This window comes from Larus michahellis, chromosome 3 (assembly GCF_964199755.1).
Source record: "Larus michahellis chromosome 3, bLarMic1.1, whole genome shotgun sequence".
NCBI lineage: Eukaryota > Metazoa > Chordata > Aves > Charadriiformes > Laridae > Larus > Larus michahellis.
The window spans coordinates 105,593,412-105,617,347 of record NC_133898.1 but is presented as its reverse complement, the minus strand read 5'-3'; the positions used below and the strand labels follow the sequence as shown (position 1 = coordinate 105,617,347).

Genomic DNA, 23,936 nt, shown 5'->3' with positions numbered 1-23,936 from the left:
CACTGGTACAATCACTCACAAGCTGATGCTCTCCAGAGTTTGGTTCAAAGTCCCACACTGAATGATGAACACTGAATGATGCTAGATCCTCACCTCATCCTCAAAAGCTTCATTCTCCTTAAATCTCCAGCAAGGTTGCTGTCTGTTGTCCATGATTCCTGTTTTTGGGTAGAGAAGATCATCTTCCTGGTGGGTCAGCAGAAGGAAGGATGGCACATGTGACATCCTTGTTGCCATCCTCTTGCTGAGGGCACACAGGTCATGATGTAAATGAACAACTCATTCCTTGGCATTTTCCAGTCTGACTGCTTCCACTCATGTCCTCGGTTACCAATACGGACCATTCCTTTGTCCTTACTTTACTGCTTTTTCTGGTGCTCTCACACGCTTCCATTTCTGCTTCACTCATAACTGCCCAACTATTTTTTGTCTCTGTACTCAAAAAGAGGGCCATAGGGCTGCCTTCCAGGGACTTTCTTGCAAAACACAAGTAAGCCAGAGGTAGGAAGGTTCAAAAGCAGTCTCCAGATGCTGAGCTACCTGCGTGCATCTGCGTGCATGTGTATTTGTTCTGCACCAGCCTGCTAAGGCTTAAGAACGTGGACTGCTGCTGAACAGTATTTCAGGTGAGTGAAACAAAGTGTGAGAGTTTCTACAATGAAAAGACACAACAGCCTCAAAACAAAGCTTTAAGCCAACGCAATCTTCAAGTGAGAGAAAGATAGGTAATATCTAGAGTGGAATTTAGTTCAAGGTGGAGGCCCTTAAATTAACGTCTCTATGCATAGGTGTATATATAAAAATATGCTTGCAGTCTATTTTTTGACTATGGAGATCAATGGCTCAGTGGAGACCAGTGACTTGATGCAGTTGCCTAAATCTTGGTGCCATTTGCGGTATTTCAGAAGTCCGAGATACGTGGCTGGCACTTACAACACAAGGGAAACCCATGTCCTTTTGGGAGGGCTGGATGCCAGACAGGGCACCCTCCCAGTGCTCAGACGGTGCTGGACATTTACGTGTGAATCTTGTCTCTAGCCAATACAGTCAGTAAAGCCCAAGGAGCAACTCATAGGACCTTGTGGGTGACTGAATAAATCACTTTATGTGCCTGTATTGGCTGATATTTTACCTTTGCCTGTGTTGCCTATAACTGGAGGTTTAACATCTAGTGCATATATAGGTGCCTACATTTATGCTTCCTGACCTTGAGTTGCCCTTGGTGTTTCAAAGGAGCAGTGGCAGATATGAAAACATGGATGTTACCCAGCAACTAAAGCCTGTGACTACTCAATTTCATGACTTGCACGACTAATCTGGCCTTTTTTAAGTGGTCTGCCCTTCCAAAGAGATACAATCATATGGGAATTCTTTGAACGCTTATTTCTCATACGAACGGATCCAGCTTCTGGCAATGTGACCCAAAATGACATATCTTTTTGGTCTGCTTCTGCTGGGTGAACCAGTCTCTTTTCTGTGATCCCCTGCGAGAACTTCAGTCCAGGAGATAGGCCTATCTTTGTTTCAAAGGGTCATTTGATAAAGAAGTATTCAAGCTGCTGCTAACAGCTTAGGGTGTTATTTATTACTCACATAACACCACAAGAGAGCTCTGCATTGAGTTTTAATACAGGATTTATGACCTCTGCTTTCATTTTTTTTCAGCTTTTGCTAAGATTCCTTTGGAGTCTAAGTGCTTTGCTGTTCACCTGGCCTGGTATGTCTGTTTCTCCTGCAGAGGAACTGATCTGTTCCTTCTGACAATGTGACCAAGGTGTCCTTTTGCCAGAACTTGTTTGACACCAGCAATGAAGCAGAGAGACCCTGAAATGTCACTGACGGCCGCGTTGGCTACTTCGGTGCATTTGCTATTGTTCCAGCGAGTGTGATCTAATGGAAAGCAGAACGTTCTTATTATAGCAAGCTATAATTCACTGGTTGAACTCTCAAGTGTATGCAGTGACCAGTGTAACAGCTTCAGAGCAGCAGCTGGGCCAGGAATCTGTTGGCTGCACCTTTCTCCCAGCAACATGGGAAAGAACTGTTTCCCCCCATCTGCTAAACTTCAGTAATTTCAAAAATGTGTTTATGCTGCAGTGGGATGAAAGCGAAAAATGTTCTTCCAAGAACTTGTCCTGAGCCGAGATATCAGCTTTTAGGGCACTGGTTTGTAAGGCTGAAAAGAAATCTATTTACCCTCCTTCTGCAAGGGGAGGGGGGCAAATATGAAATTATTTATTCAAACTGGAACAGCTCTGACAGAGGAGACTGAGAAAGAGAAACTTTCAGATAGGTTGGTGGTGAGATCCCATATCTGGAACATGCAAACAAAGTTCCTGGTGTGAGCCAAAAAGACAAAAGACATACGTCCTCCCCAGTCAAGGCTGAGTGTACTTTTCACTGTGGGAATGATCACTCAGGGATGATGCTCTCTTGTGGTGACCAGAAACTCATCCTGCAGCAGAGAAGCTTCTTCCTGATGAAAGTGTTGTCAAACCTCACGCGCTGTCGTGCGCTTTTATTGTAGTGAATCAGAAGTTGTCAGCTCATCCTTGCGTTTTTCAGATCATTGCACCAGCCTGTTGGGATCCTCCAGAGTTACGGTCTTCTCTCCCAAAATGTTTGCAGACAGTAGGTGGGCACGAGGGTGGGCATGAGACAAGGGAAAGTGAGCAGACCGCTGTTGAGATATACTTTTTTTTTGCGTGATGTAACGGTTGCTTTTTGATGTTCTTCCTCTCTTCCTCCCCCTTCCCCTTTGCCACCAGCATTGCTGGCTGAAAGAAGCATTTTATGGCTTCCCCTCTGCCTTCCCACTTTGCTGCCTGCCCCTGGGACGCGCTTGTCCCCTCGGCCACGGCAGCAGCGTGGCACCGAGCCCACGCCGAGGGAGACGCCTCAACTCCGGCCGCCCCGGGGGCTGCCAGCTCCGTCCTTCTGGTGCCCTCCAGCGTCTCCTTCCCGAAACAGCTCAGCAGAGCAAAGCCCTTCAGAGAGGATCCTGCCCGAGCGATACTCCATTGGGAACTGGTGAGGACCAGGCGCCGAATTGAAGTTTGAATTTAATTTCCCGGGTAAGCAGTGTATCCTTGACCAAAGGCAGGAAATTTAAGCGCCCGGCTGACATTAACCCAGGCTGAGAAATACAAGCTTTGCTACGTTCGGGAAAGCAAAACGGCGTTCGTGGTTATCTGAGTAGCTATTTGGAGCGCTGCCTTATCAAAATATTCACGGTATAACCATTTTCACTGTAGTTAAAAGATGGCGTTACCGCACACAGAATGAGAAGTCGTGATTTGTTCTGTGGCCGGTTGAAGCGACAAGAACACAAGTTAGGGACTGCAAGACTTTTATTCTGATTTTTTCTCTTTGTTTAGATAAGTAACTTCAACAAATTCACTATTTGGCTCAGAATAATCCCACACATAAATAACACAAAATAAAAGCAGTCTGTTCAGTCTGGCTGTTCCTAATTAACTTCAGCAAAATTCTGACCCTACTGATGGCTATTCACATGTCGCTGCATGGGGATTCTACTTAAGGAATACATAGTGTCCTTCAAACGAAAAAACAATACATTGCCATAGGCTTGGGTAACAATTACCTTATAAGCATTTCACAAAAAGAAGAAATGTACCAATTTATAGGTCTCTACATACTGGGTTTAAGTTAGTGTAATGGACACCATAAATCTATGCAAGACCTACAGCTTAATTGTGGATAATTTAGGGAAAACCATCTTCTGTTAAGTGAATATTTCACTCATATTATTTAACTGTTCTTGAAGAAAAATTATGACATTGTAAGCTGTGAAATGTGTCTGCAATCCAGAAAAATAAGTTTTCTCAGACCCTTAAGTAACAAGGCAAATATTATAACAGATAAAGGATCTAGATAATTTTTACTTGAATCCATGTTTTTTACGTAAGTGATGCTGGCAAATAATGCATTTGCCAAGACTTGCTTAAAATCTTTTTTCATTTGTATCATAGCTTAATTATAAGAACTGGGGTTTTTTATCAGTTTTTATCACACAGATTCATGGCTTAACTCCTAAAAATCTCCCTGAATTTTGAAGTAAAATCATCCCTTTTGTTTCCTCAAAATCATCCCTGAATTTTGATCTGCTCTTCTTTAGCTCCCAGCAATGATATACATTACTCTTTACTTTTTAATTCTTTACTTTGACATTACTTAACATTATTCTTTCCACCCCAGCTACTTGGACTATTTCGAAGATTATAATTAGAAGATGAATGGCCTGCCAGTTCAGAGACAGGTCCTAAATTGTTGTGATACTCTGTTAGTTTCTATCTTTTTCTTTACAGATAAGCCCTGGATGATCATTTTACTATCTACTCTCGATAAGACATCTTAGGCAATTGTGTTGCTGTAGAAGATTTCGTTGGAATTTTAACACTTCTTCCCCGTTCTCCTCTGTGGCTTCAGGAAGAAGTCATCTTGCAATGACTTATGCCAGTAGCACGTTGTTTAGCCTTTTTCTGGTGAGGATATAGCAATGCCACATCGACTTTACTCCCTCCGTGAAGTGAGGACTTGTGTGCTACTAGCCTTGGCCAGGAGACCAAGGGAGAGCCTTGCTCTTCCCTTGTTGCATGACAAGAGCAGATTGCAATCCCTCTCGTACTGCTGTGATCTTGGCTATGTTTCCTTACAAATGGTAAAACTGTAGTTACAGTAAGTGAGTAACACAGCTTACACTAAGTCTCTTTCTACAGCTTGTGCCTCCATACAAAGAAATGTCTGACAAGAAAAACAACACAGTCCTTTTTTTTTTTTCTGGGAACAGCATTATTCACATGAAAGGACGCATCTGAGATGATCAAAGATTCAAGTCCGGAGTATGAGGATTGTTGGGAAATGATTTACTGATACACCTCAACACTTCATGCCTGCTGGGCATGGTTCTGCACTCACATTCCCTCAGTCTTTTGTTTCCTGAGTCACACCTCTATCCTGTGTATATATACACAGGATATAGCTGCAGGCTCTAGAGATACATTTGATTCCCAGAACTGTTTTCACCACTTTCTTTACACTGGTAAATTACCAGCCAGCTACCACAGAATCACAGAGTGGTTGAGTACGGAAGGGACCTCTGGAGGTCATCTGATCCAAACCCCCTGCTCAAACAGGGCCATGTAGAGCTGGTTGCCCAGGACCATGCCCAGATGGCTTTAGAGTATCTCCAAGGATGGGGATTCCACAGCCTCCCTGGGCAACCTGATGCCTAAAAAGATGTGAAAAGATGTTTCCTGATGTTCAGAGGGAATGTCTGGTGTTTCAGCTTCTGACCATTGCCACTGGTTCTGTCACTGGGCACCACTGGAAAGAGCCTGGCTCTGTCCTCTTCTTTGCACCCTCCCTTCAGATATCTATAGATACATTAATGAGATCCCCCTGAGCCTTCTCCTCTCCAGGCTGAACAGTTCCAGTTCTCTTAGCCTTTCCTCACAGGAGAGATGCTCCAGTCCCTTTGTCATCTTCATGGCCCTTCACTGGACTCTTTCCAGTAGCTCCATATCTCTCTTGTACTGGGGAGCCAAAAAAGGGACACAGTAGTCATGAGGTAGTAACAACACATGATCCTACTGTCCTGGGCCAGATTCAGACGTTAGCACTTTGAATAGATTTCTCCGCTGATGGAAATGATGCTTACATTTAGCATTTGAGTAGCTTTCTACCAGCATTTGAGACAGGAAGATGAGAACAGCAATGTAAATTTTGATAATAATTTGTCTATATAGGGCATTTACAGTAAGTTATAATCACACAGTGATTTTACATTTAGCAGACCTTTTTGGACATTGGCTTCAGCGCGTTTTAGACACTGTAGGTACCCAAGGCAGCCAGGACTAGTGGACATGTGTCCTGGTTTCAGCTGGGACGGAGTTAATTTTCTTTCTAGTAGCTGCTGTGTTTTAGGTTTGGCGTGAGAATGATGCTGATAATGCATATTGTCTTAGTTGTTGCCAGGTGATGTTTACATTAGTCAAGGAGTTTTTGAGCTTCCCGCAGAAGCTGAGCGGCAGCACAGACAGGACAAGCTGGCCAAAGGAATATTCCGTACCATAGATGTCTTGCTCCATATATAAATGGGAATTGGCTGGGGGACAGGAATCCACAATCACTGCTTGGGTCAGGCTGGGAAACCAATCATAGGGTGGTGAGAGGGACTTGTGTTGTATTACGTTATTTTGTATATTTTTTTACCATTATTATAATTTTAATTTGTATTACTATTAGTGTCATTTTCATTTTTCCGTTATTAAACTGTTCTGTTAAACTGTCTTTATCTGAATCCCTGAGGGTTTTTTTCCCTTTTTTTTCCTTTCCCCTCCTTTTGTCCCTCTTCTCCCCACCCTACTGGGGGGCGTGGGGAGTGTGCAAGCGGCTGTGTGGTGCTAGTTGCTGGCTGGGATTAAATGACAACAACATATTGGCGTACTGACATGGTGTTGCGTGAAAAGGGGCCAAGCGGTTTTGGCAGAAGATAAACCCCCTTGCATTCTCACACTCCTCACCGAGGTGGGAGGCCAGGTGCGGCTAGGTTTAAATTCTGAGTGATGCCCAATTCAGCACTATCAGTCCAATCGCGTTTAATATGTATTAAACTGTTACGATTTGGATACACTAATAGTGGACTGCACCTTCAGTCCAGTCGTGCTCATGAACTAGCACGGCCACTCTCGAGTCTTTGGTCGCGTTCAGTGAGAAACCGAAACAACTAGCTACTTCAACAGTGCCGTTTATTTAAACAACAGATCTATAGGTTCTTAGGATTGCTGGTGATAAATACACTGTCTGCAAAGCACGTGCAAATGAAGATATTGTTAAATATACAAAACGTGCGACAAAGTTATAAACAACACAGCCTGGCTGTAAATGTAGGAGAGAGATTCTCTAGAGAGATGTCTAAGTTCCCTGAGGAAACACTCGGTATAATCCAAGTCTTACCCAAAGGCATCCCTACGGGGGGGAAGAAAGGCTCAGCCTGTCGTCTGGTCCTGGCAGTCAGTGATGGAGATCTCCTCGACTTGTTCGCGATGGTGTCTTCCCCGATATCCCCCCTCTCTCGGGCTATTTATAGTATTTTTTATCTTTACAGTGGAGTTTGAGTGATTTTAGTCATAAATACTTTTACTATGATTGGGGTACTCAAGGAGGAGTGGTCGCACCTTGGGGGTGGGTAGCCTCAGGGATGGAGGTCTGTTTTGGTATGTTCTAATGAGCAAAGTTCGCACAAAGGACAGCATTTCATCAAAATTTGACAAAATGTTGGCTCAGGTAGTGAGTAGGCCACTTATCAGTTCCGTAGTACCATCTCATCCCCATATCTGCTATTCGCCACAAGGGAAGGCCATGGAACAAGCGCATTCCGTTCCATCCCTCGTGTAGTTTCACAAACAACCTTGTACAGGGAATCACAGATGTTGCATTCTTCATGTGCCAGCTGCGGCTGTATTCTACCTCAGAAGCCTCTTGATTTTATGACTTTCTTTAATGTGTGAACAATGCTGTACTTTTGTATTCTTGGCCAATTTAGTAATTATTCCACACATGGACAGCCATGCGCTTCTGGACTGCCAAGTAGAGACCAGAGGGGCAAATAAATCCCATCCTCTGGGCTTGACTTAGTGGCCCCCAAATTGACACCTGGTGCCATCTGAGATGCCCTGCAACACCTGGGGCACCTGCACAAGGTACAGGCAGACAACTGAGTCCTGGTCTCCAGACCTGAGGCACAGGTGAGCACACCCACAGGCACACAGTGGCTTTTCAGGTGCCCTGAGGAGCCCAGCTGCTGCTCTAGATGTCCATGGGTCCTGGTTCATGGCTAGCAGACTCACCTGTCTGTGAGCAGCCACAAAGGAGACCTGGTTAGAAGGGGAAAATTACTGATGAGAATAAATTGTGTGCTGAAACATACTGGCAGGGAAAGGTCTGCCAGCCCAGGGCTGCGAGCCTGGGCACTAACCCTGGGAACCACAAGCATCCTTGAAAACTGCGGTCGGGGACCTAGACACGGGAGACAACCCAAGGTACCATCAATAAGTGCAAAAGCAAGGGACTGTAATGGCAACATATCATCTCAGAAGGTGGAAAACAGCATAGAAAAATAAAATTGCTACGAAAGAACAGAAAACAGGATCATCTATTGGCAGTTACAGGTGAAACCGAGAAATTAACAGCATCTATTGGCTGCTTGAAGTAAAGTGTCCTACACCCTCTCATGTCTCCCTGTTACAAAAATAACTTAATTTTTGTCCAAAATGTAGTCTCTCTCACTGAAAACTTGCCAGTTGGATCCCGCGTGAACTTTTCACGAGCCCTTGGACACTCACCGGGGACTCTGGCTGGCTCCAGACTCCGTGCTGGGGATCCACCTTGAAGGGAGACTCTGTCTGCTACCTCACTGCTTGTGTCTGTCCTCCCCGCTTTTGGGCATGGTTGGGTGTCCCACCCCTGGGATTGGTTTGTTCCTCCCTTTTGGGATGGTTTGGCTCCTTCTGAAATCAGTCTGATTCACTTCATATACTATATACGTTAAGTATATTGTTGATAAATTAGCTTCACTAACGATGAGTTGCAGTAACCTGTACTAGTACATACCTACTTGATTGTTGCTGTCACTGGTTGTACTACCATACTGCTTGATGCTGTTATTGATTGACACCATGCTATTGATTAATACTGTCTTACTGATTGCTGATAATAATTTGTAATATCTTCATATATATTCATTCGTATTCACTTCATTAATCTTTATATTAGCTTTATTAACCATAGGCGTATTTGCTAGTGGTGAATTTTGTGGTTGCATGCTTGCTAGCAGTGCTTTTTGTGGTATTTGTGGTAATGTGTAATAAAGTAGAGAAGAGGATAAAGCCTCTGTGTCCTTGTGTACGATGGATTGCTAGGAACCCACCGTCACGAGCTCTGCGCAGCCACAGGCCTGGTAACCCTTCAGGTTGTGACATCTGCCAAATGCCAAAGCACACTGTGAACCAAGCCCTTGGGGTCACAACACAGGGAACGCTTTTTGGCACCTCAGACCCTCTCCTCTGTGGCACGATTTAATTGCTCTTCAGAATTCGGACTAGTATTTTTCCTTGAAATTTAGATGTTTTTATTTCCGAAACTGTTACTCATACAATCCAAATAGAAACATGTTCAATTGCTCATCAAACATCTGATTTACCATCATTTCTTGTTAGGCGTTTTGATTACAACAAATGACTGTGAAATTCATTGTTAAAAAGCAAGTTGTTGTCCTTGTAACGAAACGAGAAAGATAAAAGCGGCTCCACGGTCACACTGTGTCGCTTATTGTGAAGGTTGGACAAGGTTGGACATCCCGGGTGTCACAGGGGTTCCAGTTGGCTGATATAAAAGCAAGGCTCAGCACGGGGCTCAGAAAACAAAGCATATTTCAGCTGCAACCAGGCGTTTGGCAGAAAGAGAGTCGTGCACTTTCCAACTGATTTTCCAATAATTTGTTTGCGCTGCGTGTCGACAGTTTTATTTAAAGCATACAACAAAAAACACCAACATGCTGTTATTGCTCTTAACGACAACTGCTGCACTACAAATTTTAATTTTTAAGTAGTAACATTCTCACATTACACTTACAGTTTTTTTTCTGCTGAAATATGTTCCCTTGTGTTATCACAGTCCATCCTTAAAGTGTATAATTAGAAAACCTATTTATATAAGCAATATGTCTAACACTTATAAGCCAGGGAAATGCTTTACACAAATAAGTTATATTTTTAACTTTTCTTGTTGACAAAAAAACTGCCAAGGCAGCAACTAATGTAACATCCAGTGCATCTAAATGTGTGTGTTCCCATTCTTACCAACAGAAATCAACTATGTATTCCTCATAAGCTTACTAATTGCCTATATTTTTATTGAAAATTTAGTTTTCATTGAGATAACAATGAACTCATACAAGTCTTTTGCATGGCAAAACTCGTCTGGTATTAACTGAATCTCTCACGCAAGCTACATAGAATCACATATATTTTCCTTTACTCTTTAGGGAACAGAGCTCTGAGCAGTACCACACTTGCAAACGAGCACTGACGACTCATTTTTCACCCCTTTTTTTTTCACAACAGGCATTGCAGAATGTGTCCTTTCCTTTATTGTGGCCACCAGTGATGAGATTTTTTGAATTAGATTCCCAGATGAGCTTTTCAGTAGCGTTCGCCTCTGTGCATCTTCTTTGGTGTCCTGCAAGTCATTCAGTTATGGACGAGAAAAGAGAAAATAAAAGGGACAAGAGCTCCTCCTCTTGCATGGAGGAGTCAAAGTAAAATCTGTGCATTATAACGTTTTTGATTACCTATACAAAGCAGGTCTATAACAAAAGGTTTAGAAGATTCATTGCAAAGAAGTCAGGAGACTATAACAGGACTATGGGCTTCAAATGCCTTCTCCAAGCAGGCAGATTCAGAATTTGAAAAAGATGTCCCAGCTTGGGTAAACTGGATTACAATAGACTGAAAATTCAATTCAGCTGAGAATTCAAGTTACAGGCAATTGAAAATTGAGTCTTGCTTTTCGTAAGAAAGGATGGGCCACCTCAATTAGGTAACACGAAGAAAGGCTGCTTATGGAAAGATGTGTGTTGAAGTAGGTGCTTCCTTCCAGGACATATTTCTCAAACATCATTGAGAAATGGGAACAAAGTCTTAGTCTACCGACTGTACTAAGGGGCTCCATCTTCCCCTTTCCACTGTCTGGAGCCTCTTGCATCTCCCATCTTGTCTGTTGCACAAAAAAGCCTTGGAGCATACACAGGATTTCATCCATCCCCAAGGCAAAAATCCTTACAGGGAAATCTAGTCTCTAAAAAATTTCATATGGGATCAACTACTCTAGCTTTCAGAATAATATAAAGTGTGGTCTCATTCAGTCACTTCATTCATCATGTACTTTCTCCTGCAAGAACTGCCATTTTAAAATCTCAACACAACACTTTTCAACACCTCACAGCTTAGGCTGATGCTAATTTCGCCTGCTTCCCTCTTTGACCAGCTAGAAGTCAGCACTTAAGATCACTGGACTCTTGACGGATCCACAGATGATCTTGCAGGTTAACTTCAGGAAGATATTAAATGACCATGATCTCATCTTGATTAAGAACTAAGCACAAAATCGTCCTTTCAGTGTAACTTTCTGCCAGTAAGTTCCTCCCTCACAACCTTATAACACACCCTCCCATGCACCTACACAAGCATGAATAAACAAGAAAACAAAACATTATCAAACTGTTTCACTCACAGACTGAAGAAAGCTTATTCTCAGATTTTAATTCCTCGGAAGCACAGATGTTGTCAACTATAAAATGCATGGGCATAAGGAATTTTGAAGATAACAGCATTTTCTTTTATTTTTTTCTTTTACTCTTAGTATAGCATTAAAGAAGATCCCTGTAGTGTTTTAAGAATCTGCATCTCATACACTTGGAGGCCCTCTGCTCTACTTTATATTACCACATACAGTACTTCCTAAACTGCATTTTAAAACTTCTTTTTGGGATATACAACATTTCAAGTTCAACTGAGATGTTGTTATTAAACATCTGGAGATTGAAAATACCGTACTGGACAATGAAAGAACACCATGCCATAAAACACAACGCACAAACCATTTTTCACAGTTCTAAGAAAACAAGATTGTACATAAAAATGTCACAAATAGCTCAGTACATTGGTATGATCAAAATAATTTTAAGTCCAGCTGATATTGTCACATATTAAGGGCCAAATCCTGGCTCAATTCGCAGTTGAAGCCTAAAAGATGTTAAGAGAAAATAATATAAAGCCACACTGAAGTGCTATACTGATAACAATACCATGTGTTAATCTACCTAAGATTTTTGGCCTGAAGTACGTATCTAATTTGTGCTACGGAAGGACCACATGGCCAGAGGTGCTTGGCTCCTGTCCTAGGACACGTCTTTATGGATTTGTCATGGCCAAGGGCAGTGGAGGCTGAGGAGCAGTGTCCCTTCTGGGTCGGACAGTTTTGGCAGGCATCTGTACCTACTGTGCTGCCAGAATTTGGCCAAGAGTTCGAAATCCTGTACATCTTATTCAGTAGTCCCAGTGAAGCCAATGGAACCATTTTGTGAGTAAGATGAAAAGGATTTGGCCCCCAAAGTTTTTAACCCTTTAAGTAGTAAGAGAGTAGTTTCATTGCACTTAGCCCATCATTCACAACTAACTTTCTACTCGAGCCCAGAAGACGGCTGTTGGTGTACAGGAAGTGCTGGCTCACAAAGAGGAAAGCGTGCAGCAACGTCTGACTACTCGGAGCATTCTGGAACTGAATTCCTAAAGGGAAAAAGAGACACTCGCGTATGACAATTTCATCCAATGTCTATCTGAGGCCAAAATGATCGTTTCTTCAATTCCTAAATACCACCTAAATGGGTACCTTAGAAACACTGAATAACTGGAGTCTGTATACAGTTACAATTGGATTTGTGTCTGTGTGTCTTCATCGGACTGGATGGATAAGCCACTTCACCTAATAATACGGAAATTTTACAAAAAAGTATTGGAGCAGATGGATTTTTCAAAGAGCTTCCTAAATACTTTTATATGGAACACATGGTCACGACTTTGGGAAAAGCGAAACTTTGCTGACATCCACAAAAAGCTTTTGGTGACTGGAATGGGCAAGAACAGCACTTTTGTATTTAAACCAAAGTAATCTTACTTTGCTACACAACTCCATGTTTTGTTCTGTGACTGTGGGTTTGAATTATTATTCATGAGAACTAAACAGGATAAAGAATAACTGTATGCAAATTAAATTAATTAAAACTATATGACAGCGCTGCTTTGACCAAAAGTCACTGTAATGCTGTATATTCTAATAACACGCAGCACTCAAAAATAGAATTTGGGATTTAAAACTGTATGATGAGGTTGCAGACATGAACTCTTAAGTTAGAACTGGAAAACAGGACCAAGGACGATGCAGTTTAATCCCGACCAACGGAGTGAATTACTTCATCTCTAATACTGTGTCACGCTCACGATGATCCTCAATATGCAGCTGCAACAAAGCTACAAAGAGCAGAGTACGAGTCCTGAAAATGCTTGCCTCAACAATATCTGCACTTACAGACGATTTTATGGCGTTCTCCTTTTGCAAATGAGATAAAAATCTGGCTGCCTTGTAAACGCTGCGAAGAGCATGCCTTCTCATTGGCACCGCAGCCTGGAGGTGTCAACGATAACCTGAGGAAACTGCATGGGAAGCCTCTATGAATTGGTTAAGGGGAGTGAACTTCTACCCTTCTGGTTATATTAAATCATTTTAGTTCCTTGCATTGCTTCTTTCCTTCCCCAACAGAAGGATGTAGACATTTAGTGCTGACAGGAGGCCTTTGGTATCAAATTCTCAGGGACATTATAGGCTGCATATCCCTTTGTCTAAGGGAATAGGATTCAGTTTCATGCTTAATTCCCCCACTGCATGCTGAAATTAGGAAGAAAAGGTTTTTGAAGGTAATCTGAATTAAGCAAATACTTCACTCTACTCACTGGGAAAACTTCACAGACTTCAAGAGGCACAGCATTAGTCTAGCCTTTGGAAAAAATATGAATAAAAGCTCCTCAAAAAATAAACAAGGCTGTAATGAAGCCTTCAAAAGGAGTCATATAGTAGTATGCCCAGGAAAAGGTCAGTTTGGGTGATGTTGCGCCAGGGAAGGTTTTATTAGGAAAAATTTTTACACTGAAAGTGTTATCAAGCATTGGAAGAGGCTGCCCAGGGAAGTGGTTGAGGCACCATCCCTGGAGGTATTTAAAAGATGGGTAGACATAGCGCTTAGAGATAGGGGTTAGTGATGGGTTTTGTCAGAGTTAGGTTGATGTTTGGACTCGATGATCTGAAAGGTCCCTTCCAACCTAGGCGATTCCGTGATTTTATGATGTTGTGCCTACACCTGGTAAGAAAGGCGTTAAAGTATCTCTTTGTTATTATTAAGCAAAGTCTCTTTGATTTCATCCTGTTTTCCCATTATTCACCATTTCCCACACATGTACCCTGCTCTTAAAGGCATATCCTGCAGTTTTTATTCCATCTTTGCTCCTCACTCCACTGGGAATTTGTCAGAATAATACTGAGTAGGAGGGACACTCTGTGTATCTTCTCTGCTCCTAGCCCTTGGTGCCTCCTGGCATGAGCTCAGTTTCCAGGTTTTGGCCCTGCTGCAGCAGCTCCTAACTCCTTGCATTGGTGAGGACCTTCTCAGATGAGAAGATGACCCAGAGGTACATTCCTACACAGATGGGAAGTGTAGGAACAGGAGGAGACACACTGACTGGTCTTCATGCCTTCCACCTGGAGAGACAGGAGAGCCTCCCTGGCGTGAGGAGGAGGATGGGGCAGCGGTCTGCTCCTTGGTGTACGCATGGAGGTCAGGACAGCAATCTGGCACCCAAGGCAGCCCTTGCGGCTGGTCCACAATGCTTACAGGAGCTAAGGCATTTTGTGGATTCAGGTCTTGAAGGCTGTATCACAGCATTAGATATGAGAATTAAAGGGTTTCATGGCAGAAGACAGTGATCTCTTTCTAACTTCAGAAGGAGAAAATATTTTGAGAAATTTTCTGTGAATGCCACTGCCCCAAAAGGAAAGTATGCACGTGCTACATGCTATATTTTTTTTTGTTTTTCTTTTTTCCTTCTGTTTGTCAAAATAGAAAAAGCTTAGAAAAGAACAAAACTGAGCACTTTTATAATGACATGGCACATTTCTGATGTATGTTGAGATTTATTACTAGCAATATTTGACTTTCAATTTGGGTTCTGAAAGCATTTAAAACTCAATATTAAAAAAGCCTCACAACAATCTTCTGAAGCAAGTTTATCTCTATTTTACAGGTAAGGAAACCGAGGCACAAAGAAATTAAATGATTTGCCACAGATAGTATGGTGAGTCAGTGGCAAAATCAGGAAAAGAAAGAAATTCTGCAGTTATGGGTTAACTCTCTCTTCCTGCTAAGAACATTCATATTATCCCTAACATGCTGTTTCACGCCACCTGTATTAAAGATCATGAAAACTGGCCAATTTGCACTGTTAAAACTCTTGCAAAGCCAATGATTTTTTTTTTTTCCCATATAAACACAAAAATGCTACTTAAAGGGTTAATTATACTGCTGTGCTGGTAAACATTTTTTCTTTGTTGCTGGTTAGACCCGTATTCAAATACTGACTGGGACAGAAGAGACTGAGCTGGCCCTGGACTCCCTTGTCTTGGTGTTGGGCATGGATATCGTACAACAGGATACCCCCACTGTGGCCTCGGGCAGCTCATCTTCCTCTGTCCATTCGTTGAGATCCGGGTTATAGCACTGAATGCACTTCTTATATTTTTTCTCTATTTCATTCCAGCCACCCACTAAATAAATTTTCCCGTTAAGGGTGGAGGCGCCAGCCGTGCTAACTCCGGTTTGAAGAGGCGCCGCGTAACTCCATTGCCCTGTGTAAGGACTGTAACACTCCACGGGGAGAACGTCCACCCTTTCAGCTCGCCCCCCCAGCTGAGACCCACCCATGACGTAGACCCTCTCCAGAAGGGACACCGCGCAGTGCCACCCCCTTGGGGTGCTGAGGCTGGACTTATCCTGCCAGCTATCTTTGCTGGGGTCGTACATGCACACCGAGCGAGAGTAAGCGTTATTAATGTAACCTCCTGTCACCAGGACGCGACCATCCACCACCGCGCTGGCGTGGCAGCACCTGGGCACCTCCAGAGGTGCCTTCATCTGCCACTGGTTAGTTGCGGGCACATAGCATTCGACCGAGGAGAGGCACCCCTCAGAGTTGCGACCTCCCACTGCAAAAAGGAGGCCATTGAACACATTCAGGCTAAAGTGGGTGCGCCGCTGATTCATGTTTGCCAGGTGAATCCAGGTGTTGAAACGAGGATCGTATCTGGAAGCATTAAAAAAAGAGGGTAACTGTCTCGCATACTGCGCTGCTAAATTCTACAGTCCTGTCTCTGTCTCACTACTGCTGCAGCTGCGGCGTTGCTAAAGTTTTAGTTATTTATTTAGCCCATCAGAAGTCAGTGGAATGAAACTGGTATTCCTGGTTAAATTTCCAAATAAATTTAACTTTTGATTAGAGAAAAAAAATTGTTTGTATCATTCAAACCTAGCATTATTTCAATAAAGTAAATCTGACTTTTTCCTGTAATTCAATTTTGTATAATAACCTCATTAGAATATTGGAAAGAGGTACTTTCAATTGTGTGTTGAAATTTTAGAAGTTTTTTTGCAATTTACACCTACAGCAAAGATGTCAAAATTTACTCAAAGGGTTTTAAAAAATGTTAGGTGGTGATTTATACATCTTTTTAGTACTTTCTAAATAGTAAGTATTCCTTCCCTGCCACTCATATGGAGAAAGAATTATGTGGAAAGAACATCTTTGCTTCCTAACACCATACCTATCCGAAATAACATTCTCTGTTGCTGACATTTAAATGAGCAATTCTGAAGTAGGGAATAGCATGTTATGACTCCTGAAGGAGCTGGGTGAGGTACATTAGTCGGTCCACACATTTCTCTTGTTGCACGCTGAGACGGCCAGAGAATCACATGAGAAAAAGACTATGGGAAAGTAAATAATAATTGTTATCTGTCGTACTGCATTGTCATCTGCAGCTCTGAAAGCAAGTCCACAGACAGACTGATGTGACTTGACACGCTTGAGGTGAATGGCAGAACAGGGAGCAGAACCCATCCAGCCACGGACCACGAGAATTTCCCCACCACCTCCCCACCATCAAGGTGTGCACCAAGCACACAGCTCCTTGTGAGAACGTGAGGCATAGCTTAAAAGCAGAAAGTTGGGAAAATAACAACATAATCTCCTTTATGTGAGATATTTTTCTGACAAAGCAGATTCCACAATAAAAATGATCTAGAGAAGGTTCCTTATTCGTTAACTTTGCATGTTGGTTGATGTCTTCAGAAGTTATCTGAATGTCCCTTCCGGGAGCAGAAAAGGAAGCATTGGTGGACTGTGACTGTGTATCGCCATTGCATGGCCGTACTCTGGTTATAGATAAAAAGCTGAGTTGTGTCACCTCCAGCCTTTGCTTCAAGCTATTTTGTGTCATTAGCTCTTAGGCTGAACTCTTTAAAAGAGAGTTCCATCCATTTGACTACTGCATGTCAGCCTATGCATTCTTCTGACCTTGCTATCACCAGTGCAGTCCTCGGATGACTATAGATACAGATAGGAACTGGAATATTTCAGAAGTGAGATATTATTTGGAGCACACTGTAGAAGAGAAATACAGCCTTCCAAGAGATGGTGACATTGTTTTCAAAATCTCAATAAATAAAAGAGCTAAAGGATATGAAATACAGCTCTTGAAAATATGGTGGATGGTGCATAAAAAGTCAAGATTATAATACCTAGAAGGTGGCTTGCAGAACTTTCTGTTAGGCATCAGAAGCTCCTGAAATTTAAAAAGTCTCACCTTGTCTGATTTGGTGTATTTAATGGTACCTTAGAACATCCAAGAACTTCCTATTTATGTTTCTATTTGTTTCCTCCATGTGGAGGAAGTTTTCTCTGTCTTCCTCACTTCTCATTGTGCATGTGTAACCATGGTGAACTTTTTGCATAACTACAGTTGCGTATTTCTGTTCATTCAAATCTTAATATAGAATAGCACCCATACCTCCCCAACCTTCTCCCCTTCCTTTTTATCTGAGCAGTTCACACTGCACATCACAAACCAGCTTGGTCTATCTACCTGCATTGTTTGGAATTGATCTCTCCATCCCTTTTAAATAAATAACCCGTTACCTGCAGAAATTGCTGACTGCATGCTTAGCTTGGTTCCTGGCATCGTTCTGGTCTTCCCCACCAGCCACATAGAGAAATCCATCCATCACCGTCACACACTGATTAAAACTTTTAGCAGGCATTTCACTCAGCTTTTTCCATCCATTTTCCGGATCTCTGTACAAGATGTCTCTGCTAAGAGACTTTTCTGTTAGCGCAGGACGTCCCCCTACAGTAACTAAGACTCTGAAACCTCCACGGATCCTCGTTCTTCTGGACTGCAGTGTATTCTGGTGGTAGGGAAGCAAATGATAGTTCATGGCATCCACTAGGAGCTTATGGCAGTCAGCATCTTGCATCATTCTTGGCACAGTTTGAACATAATTGACAAGGTCTTGAGCTGAGATGGTACCAAAGCGGATGTTACCTAAGAGATCGGCAGCAAACTTTACTCTTTTTTGGTCAAATTCCAGCCATTTTATTGCAATCTGGAATGCAACAATTTCAGAAGGCAACTGCAAGTCGTCATCTGCAAGAAGTTCGTTAATCTGATCAAAAGTAAGTTTTAAGAACTGATCCGTTTCTGAAAATTCAATGAAGTTGTCTCTAATAAACTTGTGTGCTGCTTCCTTAGTTGTTTTTAGTCCATATGTTTCTGCAATATTGGCCACGTACATACAATTCTCAACATTGATTTCTTGGATCAGAAAATCACAGCACATCTTTACAAGGGTGTGAATCTGCAGATAAATTGCTGTGGAAATAATACTACCTATTGTATAAAGTGAGAGAGTAAGTTTTCCAGTGTAAGCATAGGTGATAACAGTAGCTAGACCCAACGGGGATACGTCATTGAGGTCTACTCGTTGAATGGAGGGATCTTTCTTTAAGATGTTATGAAAGTAGTCACTGCTTGAAGCCATCACCACCTTATGAACACTGAAGGATTTGGTTTTGGTACTGATAGTCAAATCACAAAGAAAATTTTCTTGTCTCATTCTGCTTAGTCCTTCCAAGAGATTTGGGCTATATGATGGGTCGGAAACTTCAGATGAGATGCAGCTGAAACCATTTCCTCCATCTAAGAGTCCATTCAAGACATTTAGTTTACTGAGGGGGCCATCTTCTACAATGATAGTCATTTCATTGATATCTGCTTTGTTCTTCTTCACATTCTTCTTCTTAGGGGCCATGACTGCAATGAAATATTACAGCCAAGGGCTTGCTAAAAATAAAATTAAAACATTTAGAGCGACACTGCAGTAGTGAAATTTAATAGCAGAATGATTATGCAACAAATCTAACCTTTGTCAATACATATAAAGGCCACAAAACCACAACAGACAGGATAATATATCTTCCTAAGAGCTATTATACTGTCCTAGATTGTAGTGTGGATGCTTATTAATAACAATGGATACTCACATTGTGAAGAATACACCTACAACACCTAAAAAGAATTCCGTTTTTTAATAACAAGATCATAAAAATAACATTCCCCTATTGTCACCACATTCAAAGAGTTAAATTCTCTTTCTAAACATTAAATGACTTTGTCAGAGCATAAAATCTTGTAAATATATATTTAAAGCAGCCAGGCTTTAGATATGAATTCATTAGTCTGAAGCGTAGGAAAGATATGGGCCCCCAGCTTTGCTCATCCTTACTCCAGGGCTAGTACAGACTTACAGGCAAGATCAGAATTCGACCAGGAAATAATAAGAGTGAGAGAAATTCTTTAAAAAAAGAGGCAACACAAGACATAAATACAAAGTGAATTTTAGTATGATGTAGTGTTGATTTTAGATTTAGTATCTGCTCCAAATTGCTTCCAGGTTTTTGTAACTTTTGATTTTCTAGACTGATGATATTCTACTTCCCATGTCAGATTTACAAATGCATTCTACTCATAGCACACTTTGCTTGCTTTTCAATATCAGTAATTTGAAACACAATCCTACATTTAGGATTTTGTCTAACTTTTATTTGAGAAAAACGTCACGCAAATACTAGCAGGGTGTGTTATTTTAAACAAGTTCTGTATGTGTGAAGGGTAAGAATTACTCCCATTTTGTTAGAACGGATATTCGAATTAGACTTATCAACTCGAGGCAAGTTCCAGCTCTTGCTGAAATGAAGGGCCAAGTTTTTGTCAAATGCAATGTCAGATGGCCCCTAGGTAATTTTCAAAGGAGCTATTGCAAATAAATGTATGTATATGCAAATACACCTTGACGGAAAGCACTGATCTTCAGCAACACAGTTAAAAGAGAATCGCTGAGATCAGCATTCAAATATAGCATTTATCTTCAATATATCCATTGATTTTAAAACAATTTACACCAGCTAATTTTCTCTGAGATGCTTGCTCTCATTCATGAAGACATGCTACCTAACATAAACCATAAAACAACTGGATTATTTTAGGTAACTTTTAATAAAAAAAATTCCAGTAGTATTTCAGTCTAAAATCTCAGCACATCAATTTTTCCTTAAGCACACAGCACATAACAAAACGTGAATTCAGTTATAGAAAGGAATGGCTGCTGCCTGTGAGCACCAGGATTTTTTATTTTATTTTTTTGCTGCTGGGTGACGACCGTGTGCAGAGCAGGCGAGGGAGAAGGCCATGTGTGCCGAAAAGTGTCACTGACGTGAGCCGCGATCCCCAAAATGTCGGTGTGCCAGCGCGGGGGTCAGCTGCTGCCTGGCTCCCCCCGCTCCGGCTGCATTCCAGGAGCTCCATCTGTTGAGACCCATCAGAGTCACCTCCCAGAATAGCAACCTCCCAGCAGCTTGCCATTTTAAGACAGGTTCAAACGAAGGTATAGCTGGTGTTTTAGTATACTTTTGTGGTCTAATGCAAGTTTTTGGCAAAAAAACTACGCTACCACAAGTGTCACATATGTTTCTTGACATAGAATAAAAGCAAAATTAAACTTCCGGATGTTTTTGCATGTTACTCACGTACTTATAGCTTTGCATATTAATAGCCACAGCTTTATAGTTGGCAAGGGCGTATTCTTTTTGGCAGTCATATTTGTGTTTCTAAATATTTTGAGAGACCCATAACTTAAAAATTTTAATACCTGCAGCACTTAACGTTTATTGTCTCGCTGCATCATTGCTGAGCTCATTTAAATATATGACATTTTAAGCTCTCTGTTCAAAAATGTCCACTCCCCAAAGTTTTTTTGTGAAAAACACTTTTCTATCAGCAGAAATACGAGCAACTGGTTTAGTGTATAAGCACATACGTGACAAGACATGCAAAAACAGTGAAACAAATCAAACGATGCCATCATAAATCCAAGTGACTGAACTTTGAAAGCCCTGCATGATTTGGTTTTCTATAGCCATTTGCTTTCACCTAATTTATTTTAGCTTAAGAAAAAATCATGCCTAAGGACACTCAGGGTCCCAAAACAATGCATTCAAACAACCAACCTTCCCCCCTCCTTTAAAATGTTACTTCTAACCACTATCAAAGTGAGGAGTTAAAAAACCCCTTACCCTCCTCAGAAAAAGGGTGTCCCAGAACTGTCCAAGAAGCTGTCAGTGAAAATGCCTCTTCCTTGGAAAAATGAGAAGACAAAAAGAGAGGAAGTGTGGTAAAAAAGAGAGAGAAAGATCACAGGCCACTTGGTAAGTCCCACCTTGTGGTTTCCAGTGTGACGCTTTGCTGTCACAGTCAGCAAAAGAGACTGGAGCCTGCGCTCGGGTGCTCTTTAAAATGACCCCTCCTCTCCGTGCCTCGCTCCCTGCCTCTGCCCAGCCACGGGAGCTCAGCTTCCCCAGGCTGCCTGGCCTCCGTAAACCCGGGGGACAAGCCTGGACCCTCCAAATGCAGAGGTACAAGGGAGCAAAGAGAGGGGAACGTGAATATAGTAGGTAGATCCACAGCAAGCAATAATTGTACCATCTAAGTGTGGACCACTGGGTTCCCCGCCCCAAAATTGGGTACCTGGGTGAAAGCCAGTATGCTCAGAGAGGGGGACAGGTTTAGATTGGACATAAGAAAGATATTTTTTGCGATGAGGGTGGTGAGACAGTGGAACAGGTTGCCTAGAGAAGCTGTGGATGTTGCTGGAAGTGTTCAAGGACAGGACGGATGGGGCTTTGAGCACCCTGACCTACTGAAAGATGTCCCATGGCAGGGGGTTTGGACTAGATGATCTTTGAAGGTCCCTTCCAACCCAAACCATTCTTTGGTCTCTTCCAACACAAACCAATGATATTATCCCATGATCCGAAATAACCAGCAGGAAATGCCAAGGAAAAGGTGGCACTTTAGTTCCACTTTCTTAGGATTTCCATACTTAACTCTGGGCAGAGAGAAGGAGACAGGCTGATGGGGATTCACAGCCATGTCCTATTTCTTGGAATTAGGTTGCTGCTTCCATAAAGACTTGCCTCAGCTTTCAAGGATACTGGCTTACATCCTCTGATATATTTGCAAAGAGACGTGAGCATCGATCTTGTGTCTTGCAAGAAGGTATCCTAACTTGTGGATTATACCATACACCCTTTTTTACCTCCACCTCTTGCCAGACAACCTCAGGAATAATATAAAGCCAAACCTCCACATCCCAGGAGAATCTCTCCCACGGGAGAGATAAAAGGGGTGTGAGTGACTGCACGGGAAGGGAAGGATATTGGGGAAATGGAAGTCAGAGAAAGGAAAGATTTTCTCTTGGCTGTACTTTGTGTAATGCTTCATCTGGTAGATTTATTGGATTACCTCCAGGCTCAGATGGGCTATTACAACTACTGCTGCAAAATAACACTTGTCGTTTTGAACAATAGGCCATCTCTGTGCTAGTGGAGTTACAAAAAGTTACAAAGTAAAAATGAAAAAAACAGAATAGGGAATTATAGTCGATAAAACATGTGAAATTAGAGTGACAGAGATGGACATGAAGCCAAGCTCTCCCAACAGCACCAAGGTAACAAACTTTCCTTGCGAACAACAGGGACATAGCTGTGAAAAAATAAGGACAAAGCATTATTTTAGGACATATTTTAGGAACTTCTCCTTACTATACTATTAGATCCCTATTGCCTCAAATATATAACTCAGTATAACATCAACTCAATATGTAGGATGACTGCTATCATCACCTTAACACATTTCAATATATTTTAGTTTACCAGTTCAACATAATTATAAAATTCCTTACACGGACAATTATCCTTAACTTTTTTTGAAACTCCGCCTTAAAAGGATCAGCTGTAATGATTTTTACACGAAGAATATATTCCCCACTGTGCTTCATGAGTTTGAGGAACTTGTAAAATTAACCTGTAAAAAACTTGTAAAAAAAGCTTTTGTAGATAGAACAGGCATATTTCTAAAAGAAGACTCCCAAACATATAAACACTAATGAACCTGAGTTACTCAGTGTTCCCTGTTCTAACAGCTCATGCCCAGACTTCTATCAATTTTTATAATTTTAAGATGTCCTCAAAACCCAACATTTTTCAGAGAAATAATATCTTTTTTTTCTTTTGTTATTTTTCAGTTAGGTTTTTTTTTTGATAAAGGGGACTCTTCTTCTCCAGAATGAATACACTATCATGATCTGTAGAAAATAAAGGATTATTCTAATTTTCATACCATACCTTTAAAATTTACTAGCACATTGTAAAATAAATTTAAATCTTATGCAGTCTCTACAAATGTGTTTCCAACACCCTTATATGATTCACTGTTAAAAAAAACAAACAACACAATGGGGAAATATCCTCACTGAAAATACAAAACTAATTTCTAATTTCCTGAAAATGCTGAACATGCTTTGAGCTGCGCAGTATAGAGATAACCATCTTGTGGGGCATGCCTTGATGACTCAATGTAATAACGCTGACGCAATCAAACATCTCCCATAGTTCTGAAACTTTGGTTGTACATTAGGGCAAAACCCACAAAACCTTTAGTTACTCGGTCTTCAAGATCAGAGGACAACTGATGGCATACTTGGCTATTATGTGTCATGCAAGCTGGTCTGGGAACTAGTCACTCTCAATTTCCATTAATTTGCCCATAACAAAGTGTTTTAAAAAATAACCATTACCAGG

The 23,936-nt window shown here is 41.7% G+C and overlaps 1 protein-coding gene across 1 annotated transcript; it reads right to left on the bottom strand.

Annotated features, from left to right (window-relative positions):
- Positions 1 to 14,645: 14,645 nt before the first annotated feature.
- KLHL31 (kelch like family member 31) lies at positions 14,646 to 21,627 on the bottom strand. Its single transcript, XM_074581614.1, has 3 exons — positions 21,372 to 21,627; positions 17,880 to 19,083; positions 14,646 to 15,989 (listed from the first exon to the last, which is right to left on the bottom strand). Exons 2-3 carry the CDS (start codon positions 19,049 to 19,051, stop codon positions 15,257 to 15,259), a joined length of 1,905 nt encoding a protein of 634 aa, XP_074437715.1. The 5' UTR covers positions 19,052 to 19,083; positions 21,372 to 21,627; the 3' UTR covers positions 14,646 to 15,256.
- Positions 21,628 to 23,936: the final 2,309 nt, after the last annotated feature.